Source organism: Lissotriton vulgaris, chromosome 12 (genome assembly GCF_964263255.1).
Source record: "Lissotriton vulgaris chromosome 12, aLisVul1.2, whole genome shotgun sequence".
NCBI lineage: Eukaryota > Metazoa > Chordata > Amphibia > Caudata > Salamandridae > Lissotriton > Lissotriton vulgaris.
This window is the reverse complement of record NC_141700.1, coordinates 297,951,581-297,970,016: the sequence shown is the minus strand read 5'-3', so window position 1 is coordinate 297,970,016 and position 18,436 is coordinate 297,951,581. Positions and strand designations below refer to the sequence as shown.

The 18,436-nt window shown below is 40.5% G+C and overlaps 1 protein-coding gene across 1 annotated transcript in view; it reads right to left on the bottom strand.

Moving 5' to 3' along the window:
* The window catches only part of LOC147674007 (uncharacterized), a 640,165-nt gene that overhangs the window by 270,078 nt on the left and 351,651 nt on the right, over positions 1 to 18,436 (bottom strand). Inside the window, exon 14 of the mRNA XM_086945549.1 lies at positions 7,374 to 7,469. Coding sequence (XP_086801675.1) covers positions 7,374 to 7,469 — 96 coding nt within the window. The remainder of the gene's footprint in view (positions 1 to 7,373; positions 7,470 to 18,436) is intronic.

Below are 18,436 nucleotides of genomic sequence, written 5' to 3'. Positions count from 1 at the left end.
TCATGTTTTTGAAGGGAGAATGGAGAACTGATGTCTTGCTATGCTGCATGTACTGTGTCAGGTATCAGAGAAGCTGCCTGTCTAAGAGGAGTCAAGTCTGCCCAAATAGCTGATTTTTTTCATTGACGAGGGCTTGTAAATTTGGGAAAAACTTGAGTCACCATATTTACGGACAGTCAATATGGTTTTGGGGTTGTACATGATTTTGTCCAGTTGTGGCTACAGAGGGGATTTCTGACTTTTTCAGGATCTCCCATAAGAAATAGCAACGATGTTAAATAACTACTGGAAGCATTACAATTGCCAAAAGAAATTGCAGTGGTCAAATGTGCCACACATAAGTCAAGAAATGATTATGTGACATTGGGTAATCGAAAAGCAGACCAGTGGCACACTTTTGTGCAAGAAACACTTTTTTGGAAGAGAGGGCTGGAAAAAGAAGTTACCAATTGCCAACAAATGTTTTTCTTGGCTTTTGAAACATGGAATGAAGTTAGGCAATCACAGGACGAGACAGAAATGAAAGAAAAGGAACGCTGCATAAAAACAGGTTGCACAAGAAGGGCTGACGATGAAGTGTGGGTGTGTCCAGATTGTAGACCGATAATGCCAGATAGCTTGTTGTCACAAATGGCTAGGGCATATCATGGAATTGCACATGTCAGGAGGGATGCCATGATCAGACATTTCAGACAGATGCGGTTTAATCCCAAGTTCAGGATGGTTGCAGAAAGTCTCTGCCAAAGATGTCTGACCTGTCAACTGCAAAAGCCCGGAAGGAAAACTGTGGTTAGTTGGGGAAAAATTGGAAAAGCGGAAGGACCATTCACAAGATTGCAACTAGAATTCATTGAGTTGCCACCAAGCAATGGGTTGAAGTATGTCCTTGTCATTGTTTGTCTGTTTTCTCGATGGGTGGAAGCCCATCCCACGAGAAGCAACAACAGCCTCACAGTTACTAAATTACTATTAAGATCGCTTATCCCGAGATTTGGATTTCCAGTCACTTTGGAATTAAAGAGAGGACCTCATTTTAATAATGAGATCATTAATCTAATTTGTGAAGCTTTCAAAATTGAACAGAAGTTACATTGTGCCTACCGACCAGAAGGCTCTGGGTTGGTTGAGCAGCTCAATGGCACAATAAAATCCAGGTTAGGGAAAGTGTGTGCATTCACTTCACTAAAATGGCCTGCTCATTTGCCTATTGTATTGCTGAGCCTTAGAAGCATTCCTGATTGAAGAACAGGATTAAGTCCAAATGTAATACTCCTGGGAAGAGCAATGAGACAAGCATTTATACCTGGAAACAAATTGATGAATATAACTGTTGATTTAATATTGGACTATTGCAAAGGGCTGGCTGATCTGGTACGTTCTCTGTCTCACCAGGCTGGAGAAGATCCAAACGCAGCACAGCCAAATCAAGCTCAGGATTTGTGCCCTGTAGACTGGGTCATGATAAAGAAGCATACAAGGAAGTTGTGCTTGGAACCCAGGTGGAAAAGACCTCATCAAGTCATATTGGTCATGACAACAGCAGTGAAGTGTGATGGGGTTCCAAATTGGATCCACGCCAGTCATACTCAAAGAGTCCCAAGTCCACCTGATCGACCAGAGCAGCAACTGGTAGAACAAAGAAAAGAACAAGAAGCTGAGAGTTGTGATGTCAAAGAAATCAGAGAAACAGTCTCTGAAGAACGCATTGACAACGAACAACCAGGTAGAAGTCAAGTCGAGTGGGCACAAGCTACTGGGACTAAAAAGTCTGCTGTAAAGACCAGAGGGGAGCTTGAACTTGAAAGACTAGAACAAAGTAAGCAGAATCCAGGAGAATTTGTTGCAGAAATCCCAGATTCAGCCCCATCAGAAATAGAAGAAGAACTCATTGCAGAAAACTCAGATCAAATTCAGTTACTAGAAGAAGAAGGGAAGTCTATTGCTAAAGGCTCAAATCAAGCTCAGTTAGGAAAAGGGAAAGGATCAGCTGAAGAAAATTGAGATCTGAGGCCTTCAGAAGAAGAAAAAAGAAGAGTAGAAAGTAAGGAACAAAAACAAACAACAGAAGAAGAAAAAGTAGAGAATTCAGAACAAACCCAACAGATGGAAAGAGACAATTAGAGGACACTTGAAATAGGTAGAGAAGGTGAAAGGAATAGGTGAAGAAGGTGAAAGGGCAGTACAGACAAAAAGAGTTAGAAAAGACGATCGCTGGCCAGGTGGAGTGAATAGATTGAAATACATTCTAAGAAAAAAAACAGCAAAAGAACTAGAGCAAGTAGATGAGGTATCAAGTCAAGCTGAACAAGAACAAACAAGAAGAAGATCATTAAGGTCATCGAAAAGAGGTAAGGTTCCAAGTAGAGTGTACAAGGCTCCAAAGTGGACATGCATCATCCTTGAGGATTTTGAAAAACTTGATCTAAATGAAGAATCAAATAGTGACACTTTTGAAGGGTCTGAGGAAAGGAATTGAGATCACCTTAAAGAAAGACTTTTCCTGTTTGCATAAAAGGTGGATTCTATTGAGAATATTTTTAAACAAGGACCCTATAAAAATGGCTAACTAAAGGGGAAAGATTTTGAAGTGTGGGATCACACAAAGATTTTACATATTTTATTTTTAGAAAGAAAGTAAATGTATGATTAACTCTAGAAATTTTAAAATGGCAGAAATAAAAGTGACTAAACCTCCAAAATCTAACCTAAAACGATGTTGTGTTAAATGTTGTCTATGTAGTATTACAATATTAATACTGATGTGGTTATTGTTAACACTTGTGATACCTGTCCTAATGATAACTAATAATCAGAATAATACAAATGTAAGTGAGAGAGTAAGTGTAGTTACTAAGAGAACTACTACTACAGAATTAACACAAGTAGATAAACGCATGTATTATCATGATAAATCAAATAGTGATTCGCCATTAAATGTATTCACTAAACTCCTTTATCATTATGTGGAGAAGATGGATGTGAGTGATTGTAATGTTTGCATGAAACTACCTACGTCTGTCTTGGAGGGTGTGATCTATCACCACCTTCCATTAACTTATGCTGTCTCTTGTAGTGTTGTACCTAGCTTGTGTTACATTACTGGTAAGTGGCAACATTACTACAGCAACATGGATTTAGTATTTTCCGAAATTCCTATTAGAAAAAATATGAATCCAGTACTTAGTGCTAGAAATGCAGAGTTCATGGGAGAATTCTTTTTAACAACGAATCCCATTCACATAACACATGCACATAGAAATCATCTAACATGCCTTTTGCGTGACAAAGAATACGATTTTTAAATATAGTAAAAGAAAGATGGCAGGATTTTTAAAAGAAAGCAGTTAAGCAAAAGACGCATATACATCCATAGGCTGCTTTAGAAGGGGAACATAAGAAAGGCGACATTTGTGCTGCAATATCCCTGGACTTGTCAAAATTTGGGAAATTCTGTCTTCATAGATTAAAAACTAAATATGATAGTATATTCATTGATATTGCGAATGTGAACATACCTTCCTAATAATGGGGGGATGGGGACTGAAAGGAGGAAATGATCCTGTATTTCAGTGAATTTATTATGTGTGCGGTAAAAATGCCTATTATAGGCTACCTGCATGATGGTATGGCAGTTGTTACATTGCCATTGTATTTCCGAAGGTATAGCACATTACTAGGAACAATGAAATGAGTGATATAAGCAAAGGACTAACAAGAAATAGAAGATCAAGTTTTACAGAAATAGTAGATTATATATTTGGTACATTGCTACCGTCAGTTGGAGCCACACTAAATTCTCATAAGATACGTCTATTGTCCACTGTAATTGACCGTGTATCAACAGATATTGTTGGAGGATTATTAATGATCAATACTGAAATGGTTGCGATTAGATCTATGGTTTTGCAGAATAAACTTGCCCTTGATATTCTTTTGGTAAAGGAGGGTGGAGTCTGTGGCATGTTGAAAGTTCAACATTGCTTTACATATATCCCGGAAAAAAGTAAAGGTATTGAGGGATATTTCAAAAATATTATGAAGATTCATAATGATTTGACCCAACTGGAGGTTGACGGTGCATGGAAAAAAAATTATAAAAGTCTTTTTAAAATAGGTAACTGGTTTTCCGCTTTTGGAAATAGGTTATTAGGAAAAATATTAATCTCCATGATTTAGATAGCACTAGTGATATTAATAATAATAATGACCTATAAATGTTGTAAGGAAAAAATGAGATCAAGATCAGTGATTGAAATGAAGAACAAAAGAATGGGAAGGAAGAGAAAATGGGAGGAGATAGAGTTAGTACAAATGAAAGACACTCTCTATGGTAAAATGAAAGAGATGAACATAAAAGAGAAAAATAAAGAACGTGTAACAACTAACTTAGACACTAAGATTCAATATCAAACTTTGCAATTGGTAATGAGGGGGATTGATGGAGCAAAGATTAGAGCAAAAGAAACTTGCTCAGATCAACCTCCTGTTAACAGATACTAACAAATAGAAATGGTAGATAAAAAAAACTTAACATACACACGACATCCATACATGGGGAAAAGGCTTTATGCTTGCCTAAATAACAAAGAATAATTTGCTTCGTAACTGAAATCCCGCTTGAAACCAAAAATCGTCTTGCGCATGTGCAAACCAGTACCACGCAAATAACCATGTGAAAAACCCATGTGATAGGAAAACTCTTGTGCATGCACAAGGAGTCAATAACTGTAGGTCTCAAGACACCGCGTACCTGGCATATGCCTGCCTGTATTTGAAAGAAGCTGTTGCTGAAAATGCTTTTCTTAACCAAGAAAAAAATAACATGGGATAGAGTAGAAGTGGGTGGTGAACAGTGATAATAACAAATGTGAGAAAATAACATCTGTTAAAAAGTTAAGAATATTGAGGGGTTGCCGTCGATACTGAGTGAGGCGAGAGCAGCTGCTGGAGAAGAACAGACTGAGAAGATGCAATACTGTAAGATTGCCTAATTAGATTGAAGAATTGCAGAAGAATATTGAGGAGGGAGATAGTGCAAGAGAGGGATGCGCGCCAGTGCGTTTGGTTCTAGAGAAGTGTAGTAAGCATAATCCTATCCTGTACCTGTCCTTTAGTCTTGGTCTCCTGACTCTTTATCAGGTGACCTCCACCAATCCTTTTGGCCAGGGGTTGGGTTTCCCCATTTCACCACTCTGTAATTATATTTCTGTCTTCAATTTGCATATCCTTTGTAAAGTATGAATTACTGTGTCTTTTGCCTCTTCATCTATTACTCCTAATGCATTAAGATTGTTGAATGGGTTTGTGTAATTGAAGTATTATTTGATAAATGAATTTTTCTCTCCCATGAAAGTTGATGGAGTTTGCACTGTGAATCTGTACAAATGAGCGTTCATTTTTTAATAAGTTGTTAGATAACATTTAATAAATATTACTTGGAGTCTTGGAATATTTTTCATTAAAAGTTATGAGATAGATTAATGAATTTGTTAACATCACTATCAACTACTCGACTAATGGTCCATTGACCAAAGGAAGAGTGTTGATCTGTGAAGGTTAGTTAGACATTGACTAATTCAGATCAAAGTGAAATAGAAATTGACCCCCAGCGAAACAGTCAGAAAATTTGAATGTGTATATGGGCACATTTTGAGTAATGGTTGATTTGTGAAATGTTTATCCTGGCCTTTCGCTGGATCAATAGTGTGGGTGAAAGTGACTTATTTAAAACTTTCTAGGAGATATCAAAATAATCTTTAATGTGAGTATCCTCCTGGTAGGGTTAAAAAACCATAAACAAGGTTGGTGCTACTATGAGGGTATGATGTACCCAAGTAGCTGCAAGATTGACGGTGTATTGTAATCACATCTACATGTTTCATGCCCTACGGTCTGAAAATGATCCATGGTGCCTCTCAGGACCAAAAAAGGTGGCAGAGAACCTACCCCACACCTATGTCACGCTATGTCATAAAGGTAAACCCTGTGACAGGAAAAGTACCTGGTTAAAGTTTAAAAACAGTCGTCCAAACCTTAGAGGCAGAAAGAAGAATACATTTTATTTTTTAAATAACAGATTTAATTCTGCATATTTTGGTGTCTGGCACAATGTGTCATCTCAATCACTTTCCCCAATACCAGAATGTACACAAAACAGGCAGGTGGACAGACATAAAATGTATACCTAATCATAAGAACCTGTGTAGGTATCACACAGTGAATCATAGTGTGACAAGTCGTTTATCGTTGTGACTAGTTGGTCTTACCCTTTAGATTGACCAGTCTAGTCCCATAGGTCAAAGCAAAGCTTAGTGTGTAGCTGCTAACTGCAGCATAAAAAGGTAACTACAGTAAGGCAGTTGTGCCACGAAGCCACGTGTACTGGACAACGCCCCAGACGGGCACCAGGGACACAAGTACTTACTCAGTCCATGAACGTGTGATGCAAGCAACCTACCCTCCTGTGCCTGCCCGTATCTAGACAGAGCAGAGGAAGCAGTCAGCTTTTAAATGCGGTTCAATTGAAAAATCCCCCTCAGCTGTTTCAGTGTGCCTCCATGCAATGTCATAATAGACTTACTCTGGAGCTGACGTCAATGGATGCGGTCCAGCTTGTGTCTGTTTTATTTCAGTGCAGTGTTGGCAGCCATATTATAATGTGTTAGCAACCTATTGAACTTGATAATATACTTGACAATGTAGTGTTTTGCTTAATGTTGGTACGTGTAAAACAAGTAATTGATCATGCGCCAGGGTATATTTTAAATATATATTGATGATCCGACACAAAGAGTGCAACAATACACCATGGAATGTCATGATTGGTCCACTCTGCAGCTGACATTAGTGAAGGTGGGTCCAGTTTGTGTCTATGTTTATATTCAGTACAGTTTCAGCAGCCATATTATAATGTGTTTAACCGCATCATTGCTACAGCACATTCCCGTGCTGCGCTGCAATTTTTAAAATCCCATGTTATGTGACAAGGTCAACTCGTCAAACGCACAGCGCAGGTAACACCCATGACGAGTTGACCTTGTCACAAGCATCGAAGGTGTTAAGACATCCATTTGATGCAGCGCAGCAAGTTGTCTTGCTGCATTGTGTTGCCTCAAATGTTAGTTAACATTTTTATGAGTCTCAAGTGGTGTACTTGTCCAGTATACTCAAACCGACTTACTTTGCGTAAGTTCCCTGTGTGCATAGGACCGCACAAGCCATTCCAATGTACCCTACTCCGTATTCACAGGGTGTTGTTCCTTATATTGATTGATATCAATACCCTTGTGTACTGTCCTACCTGTTTACCTCTTTTATTTGCCCATGCCCCATTGTCATAGGTGTTTTGTCTATCTTTTCATGGGACACCATACCTCTTTCATTTTTTCTTCCTCATCTGAACCTTCGGTCAGCAAATCGGTACAGTCACTATCCTGAGAAGTATGCATACTCGGTCTCCGGCCTTGCATCTGCAGAAAGGACAAAAGAAAAATATTGAACTCGCCAAGTGTTCATATCTAATACTCAAAACTAATATAGAATTGTTGCTCTCAATAAGGTCAAAGTTGCATAGGACAGTCTGACCTCTCCTTTCTCCTACATCTTTACTCAGGTGATGCTCTTCTTTTGGTAAAAGTCCCTGTGGACATGATATCAGCCAGGCCTCATATCATGGGTCTATATGTTTATAGCATTTTAAGACTAAGACACCTGAATGTTTAGGACAGGTTCCTGTCTCATTTAACACGATAATCTTTATAGGCAAGGCCTTAATCCTTTGGTTTAAGTTGCTCTGCGATTAAAGCAGTACACCTGTACTGCCACTTCAGCCAAAACATAAATTGCTTTCTTCTATGGCACTTGTGTATTTAGGGGTGGCTCATCTCTTCTTTAACCTGACATACTTTACCCACAGTGTTTTCTTTCTCTAGTTAAGGACCTCTGTGTTTAAGGTATTCCCCTTTACTTTAGTGTTCCCAGTATACACACCTCTAGTTTTCCTCCTGTGATTGGAGCCATTGTGTGCTTAGGGCACTCTCAGCTCTCATATATCCCTAGTCTAAATACTTGAAAGCCTTCCTCCTTTGACTACATCCACTGTGTGCTAAGCAACGATGTATACTCATGTTCTGTTTGGTTAAGTATGGACTGTGCCTAAGGTAGTTCCATTTCTTCTAGTCTAGCTCTATAATCTGTTTGCTTTGCACCTGTAACTAAGACTACTGTGTCTTTTGAGCAGTGCTATCTCGGCATTCACTTTACCTACTTTACTAAAGAATCTCTACTGTCCACACGCATAGATTGTTCTCTTTGAAGTTAGAGTTTCCTCATGTATAGGGCAATCCCAGATGTTCAACCCATCATATTCCATACACATTATTTTTTTTTTTACTTGTAAAGAAGTGCCATACCACCATTCCATTGTTGGACCCCTCTCCAGTTTTGATGTTCCTGATGTCTAACTGGTTGTCGCTATTGTCAATGTCTGTCAAGGTAAGTTCACTCTCTAGGAAAGAACATACCTATAGAAAGAATAGAAGCAAAGTGAGACACCTATTGAGTATCCATGCACAAAACATATCACAAGGGGGATTAAAATGTAATCAAGGGATATGTAGCTTGAGGATGGATTAGTGACTGAAATAGTTGTCACAAGTGGTACTTAAAAGTGGTTTGAAAGAAATGTCAACCCAGTTTAGGGAAATACCAATAAAAGAATTCAGACCTGCAGACACTCACCTAATTGACAAAAGTGTAACAATCTATTTGCTCCATTATGAAAACATCATCAAGCATCACAGCATCCAGGTGCTATTAACAGCTGCTAGACAATTCGCATGGTCCCAAGTCATACATTTTTCTATGGAAACTTACCAGTCTGAAGAATAGCTGAAAGTGTGTATCCTTTTTTTGTTTATATCATTCCAAATTGTGAACAGCAGAAGGAAGCAAATATATGTTGTACTGAGAATTCCAGTCAATCAATGTACACAAAGTATGCTATTTGTATTAATTGTCTCTTTTATGCACTGTTTGATCACAATTCAAAGTAAGATTGATGTCTTTAGCAATTCATAATTGTACCAACAAAAATAAATAGACACACACTTTTACCTGATTTTAAAGAGTGCTTTAATTGGCTTAGGCATAAATATACATAAATACAAAATATGTATCATATTATTGTTATATATTTAAAAACATTCTTAATTTACAAATAAATGCAACTTTAAAATATTAAATATTTTAAAATAATTGTGTACATAACTTTAAGTAATGTTTACTACATAGTGGTTATTTTTAATAGATCTTTAGAAAAGAGCTTTAATGAAATTAGATATATTTAAATTAGTTAAATGTTCAATTCAAAATTAATAGTGCTGTATCATTTATTTTATTCAGTTATATATTTAGGATAAATATATCAAAATGATGTACATTGATACCCAACATTAAAATAAGAATACTAATTATTATTATGTTTAATAAATGTTTTACTTTTCAACTTTAATTTATCACAGCGAACCGCCCGCCCCAGTGATGAATACCTCCTTCTATGTGTCAATAATTACTAGTAAATTTACATTAGTAAATTTGGCTCCACCTCTTGAATTCAGGCAGGTGGTGGAGAAAAGAAGTCTACACTTTGTGTTAACTTCAAACATGTAAATGGTGAATAGACAAAAAAAGTGTGAGACAAAATTTGCATTTGAAGATTTATCACATGTAAATTTACCTTTGTGAATAGCCCCCCTTAATATTTAAAAAGCAACTTATGTAATAGGTTAATTGTTTTACAACAAATTGTAACATTAATAAAACAACAAGCATTTCAATGATCCTTGAATATATTGTTTTTCAAAAACCTAAAATATAAAATAATTGATTAATTTAAAATTAAAACACAACCCATATACCTCACAAGTTATGCTCAATATTCTTGCAACCCCAAAAGACAGCAGTTAAATAATAATACATTATATTTCTACACTTTTCTAAATGTTTTAATAAGTTACTTACACAGAGGAAAATTCAATGAGCATCAATTAAATTACCAACAGTTAATTATTAATTAGGATCACATTGAACACAATTGTTATATCTCACAAGACATGCTCAATATGCTTGCAACCAATAAGTACATAATTTAGATAAGATATTTCTACACTTTTCTACATTCTTTAATAATTTACTTAAACAAGAAAAAAATAAAAGAATAACTATACAACAATTAGTTATTAATAAAGATAACATTGAACATAACACATATAACTGAAGTAAAAAGGCACTTATTAGACTACCTATGGAGGCTGAGTACACCCATAGAATGATAGCTATTTCCTGTACCAGTTTTTTTTACTTTAAATGCGTCACCTGAGCGGCTTTTTCCTGTACCAGTTTTTTTACTTTAAGTGCTTCACCTGGGCGGATGAAGTGGGGCTCTCTCCAAAGATTTTCCAAGCCCAGTTTGATCCAGGCCCTTTTAATCGATCCCAGCCATTTAACTTTGCCCGCCTGTTGGCCTTGATGACTTCCTGCAGCCCTCCCTAAGATGAAGCCATTCATAAGTGCTTCCAATGCGGAACCAATACACTAGGGGCCTTATCGCTATCAACATTGTTATTTCATGAATGCCAAGATCCAAGCACAGTCGAACCAGTGGAGTCCCCTTCCCCAAACCAAGGAGACCTCTGAAAAATGCATTTTCTGCTACACTCAAGGAGCTGGTATTGCAGGGTCCCCATTGTTCCACCCTTTGAAGTGCTGACCCCTAGCTTGGGCCCTATAGATTTTAACTGTGGGCTTAAGGGGTACCAATTGGCCTTTTTGGCAAATGTATTTATGGCTCCAGCTCTATGCTTGACTACTAGAATGCTTTTTAAGATCTGTGCATCCCAGGATCCAGTTCCATCTAGCCTAATGCCCAGGTAGTCAAACTCCCAAACTCATTCCACAGTTTCATATCCCACCTTAATGACCCCTTTCACCCTGCCTCTCTTGATATAGGTCATATAGTTAATCTTGGACGTGTTAATTTTAAGACTAAAGTCTCCACAAAACTGGTTGAAGCTTTCAATCAGATTTTGAAGGCACCTCCTAGTTTTGGACAACAACAATGTGTCGCCAGCAAAAAGGAACACTAGTATGTTTTCCCCAGCCAGAGTAGAGGAATTGTTAACACAATTAAATAGATAGGAAATGCAGAAATTTATAGATAAGAGGAAAAGAGTTGGGGCAAGGGCGCCGCCTTGGCGCACAACTTGGTCTGCAATGAAGGCGTTGGTTAATTCTTCATTCATGCTGCACCTTATTTTGGCAAACTTCCCCTCAAGAAGAAGTCGAATTAAGTGCAAAAAGTTTGGAGGGGTCCCCATCCTGATAAGCACATCCCACAGCTTCCCTCTTGGCCCCAGGTCAAATGCTTTGCAAACATCGATAAATGCCACAAAGAACTTGCCCATGGCCAGGTACACCCTTTTCCATTTAACCAACAGGAACCGGAAGACCTGATCAACTGCGCTGATCCTCTGGCCTAATCCTGCTTGCTTTTCCTCACACCAGTCCAACAACTGCTCAAGAACCTGCTTACAAAAGATCTTTTGCAGATTCTCTAATAAATTAATTGGGTGGTAGTTGGCGGCAAGGCTGGGATCCCCTTTTTTGAAAATTGGTACAAGCTTGTCCCCTTCCATGATATTGGGATTGCCCATTCCATCAAAATAGCATTTGAAACCACATTGATGTCCAGACCATAAGATCTGATTTAAAAACATCTGCAGGGTTCTTGTCAAGGCCTGGCTCTTTGCCAGACTTGAACGAGACCATGACTCACTCAGTTTCTTCAAAGCAGAAAACTACTGGGGAAAAATTCAGGCTTATCACGCTAAAGGGAACCCGAAACCTGAGGACAACCTAAGTGGATGGGGAGTACAATCTCCAAAAATGGGAGACTGAATCACAGGGTAGGATTGATGTTTCCAAAGGATTACCCAATCTCCCGTCGCCCATACTGACCAAAAAACAGAATTTCTTCTGGTCATTTGCTACAGCGGTATTCAAGAGATCAGACCAAATGCCATCTTCCCAGGCTGCTTTTGCTTCCCTTACAATAGCCCAGAAGATAGCCCTATATTCTCTAATTACTTGTATTTCCCCTCTTATTTAGCTTTTAACAGGTTGGCCTATGCCTCTTTGCGGAGACCATTAAACCAACCCCTTGTAGCCATTGGTTTTAAACACCCCATAGATTCTTTAGTAAGCAGGTACCTTAATTTAGAAAATACCATGTTGTGCTCAGCTAAGATCAGGTAGTTGTTCCTCAGTTTGTATAGATACTGTCCATATGGGTGGCCAGGATTAAATATAAAGCTTTAACTCCGTCAGATTTATCTGGGCACATTCTGCATCTGCCGGATGTGGGAGGATCATGTATTCTTTCAATTTTAGTGACAAGGGATTAGAGTCACTCTCCTCACGATCTACCACCGCCATGTCATCCAGTTTGCTCCATTATCTGACTTCCAGGAGGATGTAATCAATTTTACTATAGTACAGACCTCATCTAAATGCCAGTGCAAGTTATTTGTCAGAAGGGGATTGCCCATTACAGGCCTGAATTCCATGCGTTAAGGTGACATCCACAACCTGGAGTGCTGCTCTAGAGAGATTCCTTGTAGTAGGACAAACAAGATCCGGGACACCCCAAGTTGAGTTCTCGTCACTGGACAAATCACAAGCCCAACTACTTGGCTCAAATGCGAGATTAAAAATCCCCTGCCACAAGGACATAGCGGGTGCTTGAATAGTCAACAAGAGCTCTATCCAGTAAATGTAGGATTTCGATTCTGGCTTGTGACTTGAACTCCTATTATAGATGCTAAATATTATGAGGGTTTGTTAATTTGACCAGGAGAAAATTATTCCTTGGACATCAGGGGAACCCACATGGAGAGTCGTGAATGTGTATGATAGAGTAGATAGAACCATGACTAGCAATCTACCAGAGGGGCATCCAGCACTACATTTAATATCTGGTATACTGTAACTTTTACAGTCATTCATATTTACACCGTCTACTGCCCACATCTCCTGAAATATACAAATGTCATGATCATCAACGAAGATGCCCAAGTCAGCATCACCTAATTTACCCCTAATTCCTGAAACATTCCAATAGAATAGAGACATTTGTGAAGATGGGGGAAAGAATGCTGCAAGGGGCTATCAATAGCATCAAAGAAAGGACAGTATACTGTTTTGGGGGCCATAGGGGGTTATATGAGTAGGGTGATGGACCTAGTGCACCGGGGATAGATCCTATCTTGTGGTCTAAAGGCACAAGGTAATTTTTAGCTAGGCTCAAGCTGTGGCTGGGGCTATCTAAGCAAGATGTCCCACTGCTACCGTGACCCATCGGGTAAATACAAAGTTAATCAACTTCTGTTAATGGAGAGGAAACTCTGTTAAAACAGGGATGTCCCGCTGGCCAACACTTGTCCCTGTGTCCAACTTTGCTGACATGCTGGAAAAGGCTGATGGGTAGGCCCACGCCGTTCGATCAGTGGCAATAGAAGAACCCCAATGATAGGAAGGAGATATTAGATCCTGACATTTTTTGATGTGTACAAGTATTAAGAAGGTAGTGGACAATGGTTGGGTCCCTAAACTTTACTACAATACAGTCCCCCCTAAAAAGCTTAGGCAAAGGCCCTACCCAATCAACCCCCCTAAGCATCAATATATGCCGGACGTTCGAATAGGACTGGCCAGTACATGTACAAAGCCAGTGTAGGGTTTTATTTTCTAGTTAGGAAAAGGATTCCTCAGAACTATTTGCTAAGCAAGGCACATTAGACAATATGGCAACATACGGACAGGTATCTGGTGCAAGTTCAATGATGTTGGTTTATACCCTTGCACTAGATCCCTGTTTAGTCACGGTGCCCCTATTGCCCTTCCACCACCCCTTCTGTTCTTTCTATTGACCAGGAGGGCGGCATTCCACTCCTCCTGGCTCTCCAGAAAGGAGGGTATGTGTCCCTGCAGGTACTCCAACTGTGGGCTGCAGCTGCTGGCTCATCGGAGCCCCCCTAATTGACAAAGAAAGACTGGCCACCTTATCAATAGAGAGCATTGTCCAGGGTTCAGCCATTATGTTCTTGGTGGTTAGTGAGTCATTTAATTTCCGAATCTCAGACTCTTCCACACCCAAATGCTGGTATATGGGATCTAACTTGTCCAGCACAGTTAAAATGAGCTTATCACACAAATCTTGTGATCCTTCATATATCTTGGGTATTTCCCCATCTTCAAATGCACCCACTGCCAACTGGGCGGGAGTGCACAGCCTCTTAGATTTGGTATTGGCAACAACCCTATTCCTTTTGCCTCCTTATTCCTTTTAAATGACTCAGCTCTTGCATGGTGCAGTGTTGAATTTGATGGCTGCGCTGGGGACCCTTCTGGCTTCTTTGATGGGGCTGTGGACACTCAAACGATTGAGCAGTCCCCTGTTCTCAAGCTAGTGATAGGAGCCAAAGATCTCAGCCACTGATGTTGGTGAAAACCTAGGATCACAAAGAAGGGGCGAGGTTAGGGAAGACAAGAGTGGTAGTCGGCGTTCAGCCAAGTCTATTTCCTCGCTGATTAGCCACACCACTCTGAAGAAATCCATCTAGAGTGGAGCCCAGCGGCACCTTTGAGCCACTCTCCTGCACTCTCTGCTTCCCCCATGCTGGTCCAGGTAGCAGATACAAATGGTTTCAAAGAAAGAAATGAAGAAAAGAGGCCCATCTCCTTCACTACAAAAGCACTTCCTGGTGCCCTGCACATTAGGCAAATGAATTTCCCTTAGATGCTGATGTTCGTTAGGGGCCAGACGCCCATCCTGCCACTACCAGTAAGTTAAAAAGATAGCATTTTAATTACATTACTAAATACATAAAAAATTATATAATTTGATGTCGGAGATAAGATTTGCTATATACCTCAAAGACAACGAACATTGGGGAACATGCATACATTCGGGGTAGTGGGGTGTCAATTTACTGTTCGAATTCTAGACAAAGTAACACTGGGGAATGTGCATAAATTTGGGGTGAAATGGAAGACATACTATTCCACTACCAGTCCCCCAAATATTGGGGAATATCCACATTTTTGCTGAAGCAGGTGTTCATTTACCAAACTAACTCAAGCCCTATAAACTTTGAGAGAAATGCTTCCATTAAAGGGAATCAGCACATTTACTATTCTATCTCCAATTCAAGCAACACTGGGCCAAATGCATATAGCTGGGGTGAGATATCCTATTCTAACTCCAGTCCTAGCATTATTTTGGAAAGTGCATACATTTGGGTGTTGGAGTTCAGAGTTACTATTCTAACTCCATTTCCACAAATACAGAGGAAGATGTATATTTGGGGAATGGTGATGGTCAGATTTACTAATCTAACCCAGTCCCAGAAGCAATGAGGAAAGTGCATACATTTTAGGGGAGGCACAGATATACTATTCTAATTCCAGTCCCAAATATATTGTATAAATTCATGCATGTGCTATTTGTACAGCGCAAACCTAGCCAAAAAGCAGTGGAGCACTGTAGAGGGTCAAAGGCAAGCAAACAGTCAGTGCATGATAGGAGAGGTATCTGGGTCTAGTAGCAGAAGTGTACTGTTACTCCATTGTGATGCAGCAGTGCATATTTTATTTCCTTAAACTGCAGCAGCTTTGGGGCAGTCCTGAGACTACTGGGATGTTCTTCCAGATCCTGTATGCAAAGATGGAAAAGGCCCTAAATCTTTTCTGAAAAAATGTTCTGGCAGCAGGTGTAGCAAGCGCTATTGGACATTGTGAGCTTGAAATAAACAGGGGTGCCTTAATTTTGGACAATGATTTACAAGGTGGTATTCCACCTGCACTCTCACATGTGTGCAATAGGGACAATCTAATCCTTCCTAATTGGCAAAATACAGATAATCGGAATTCTCCTGGTCCACCAGATGATAATAATAATAATAATACTGTAATTTATAGAGCTCCTAGGAGGTGTCCCGGCGCTACAGCAGCAGGTGGCATGCAGGGTGACCTGCTAGCACCAGAAAGTGCAGCAGGTTAATCCAGATTAAAAAGCCAAGTTTTTATTGATTTCTTGAAAATTGATATTTCTCTTGTGCAATTTAATAAATTATCAACTGGTGGTTTGGATTCGCCTGTACCACTAAAAGTCATGTCGGACGCTTGGAGTACAAAGGGAAGGCACAGTGGGCAATGCAATATGTTAACACATGGTATCCTCTTTTGGAATATTTCTGGACTATCAGTTAAACTTGAATCTAAAGAATGGGCTGATTTTATTGGGAAACATAGTATTATATGACTACAGGAAATCTGGATTCAAGATATTGCGCATTTAAATGGTTTCTATTCCATCCACACACCAGCTAAAACCCCAATAGGTGGCCATGATAAAGGGGGCCTGTTAACTTTGGCCTCTACGACATTGAATGGTGAATGGTAGAGTAGGAAAAATGTTCCTTGACTCACCTCATTTTCAAATCATTAATATTCTGCTAAAAAATAATTTGACAATGGTCCTTGCAAACTTTTACCACAATAATTTGAACAACACAAACATCAGTATTTACCAAGAGTTGGAAGTTGCACTTTGAAGACATATTGATGAGATAAATGTTGTGAAGTTAGCAGACCAGTAGTTGGGAGTGGGCGGAGATAAGGGGCCAGGGGAAGAGGAGGAGCGGACACAGGAAGAGGGCAGTTAGAGTAGGGACAGGGCAGGAGTAAGAAGTACTGAATAAAGCTCAAGTTTAGATAATTACATGTGTCTGTGTTTATTGTAGCAGGATGCTACAACTGGCGACGAGGGTGGGATAGAGCAAGCCCCACTGTGTGCAGAGTCCCACAAGGACGCCCTGTCCCGAGCAGCTTCGAAAACGCTGCTCAATGGAACCACGCTGCCGCCTGGAGGTCGAGGCCAGCAGCTGTCAAGAGTGACCCCCAAAGTCTGTGAGGGAGCAGAGGGGCCAAAGAAACGAGCGCTGAACCGCTCGAAAGCAAAGCAGTCCGTCGCGCTGAAAAGCGCCTCACGCTGGAAGCGTGTGCCCTGGGTGAAGAGCCCGTGAGCAGGAATCGGGAGCCCACTCCGACCCTGTGGAGTGCCCAGAGAGGTAGAAGAAATGCCCCAGAGTTGTGGACGGCGTCCACAACGTGCCGCCAGCAAGCGCTGCTGAGAGCGCTGCAATCGGAGCCCGGGCGCCATCGGACATCGGAAAACCTCACGCCTGATGCGTGAGGTTTGGCAGGTCATCGGCGCGAGAGAGAGCGGGAACTGCAAAAGTGAGTCGGGAGCCCACCCCAATCTCACCTGATGTCCACGGTGGCTGAGGAAGAGTAAATCCTGGCGTGGACTGCCCCAGAAACCGACCGCCGGTGAGTCCTGAGTGGCCTTGAATGAATGAGTCTCGAGAGCCAGCCTCGTGTGTGCCTGCAGTGACGGCGGCCACTTTGAAGTCAGGCGTCTGGGAAGGACAACCCTGTGCAGAGTAAAGGCGGCCATCTTGAAGTCAGGCATTGGAGAAGAAACAAGCATTGGCCAACAAACAAGCATTGGCAACTGAAATAAAACAAGCACTGGCAAACAAACAAGCATTGGCGACAGAAATAAAACAAACATTGGCAAAGGAACAAGCATTGGTAAATAAACAAGCATTGACACCGAAAGTCAAACAAGCACTGGCGAACAAACAAGCATTGATAAGTAATCAAATATTAGCAAGGAAACAAGCATTGGTGAAACCAAGTGAGATTGCTGCAAAATGTCCGACGAAGATAACGCTCAGCCTCCACCAAGTGGGTCGCTCCTGCGGGCACCCGCGCCTCTCAAGGTGACAACTGGAGGGAGCATGGGCCCCAAATGGCAAGAATGGCTGGAAGAGTTTGAAGATTACACTGAAGGTTCAGACATTGTAGAAGACAAAAAGAAGTTGATTGCTCTGCGCAACCTGGCGGGGCGAGAGATAGTTAAAATACTCAAAGACCTTCCTGCTACGGACGTGGATACTTACGTTAAGGCACGTGAGGTTTTGAATAAAAAGTTTCTTCACAAACGAAATGTAGATTACGAGCGCCACACATTCCACTCCGCTCGGCAAGGGAAGGATGAGCCCATGAGCGCCTTCATGATGCGTCTGCGGAGACTAGCCAAGCACTGTGAATTTGATAATTTCTCCACAGATGACGCCATCAAATCACAAATAATAGACAGATGTTATTCTGATCAACTCAGGAGGCGCCTGCTGAGAAAAGTACATGGACTGGATGAAATAGAGGAAATGACACGAGTTTATGATCAGGCGGAGAAGTACGCAGCCGATATTGAAACGGAACACAAAGGGAGTCATGAACAGGTGCGACGTGT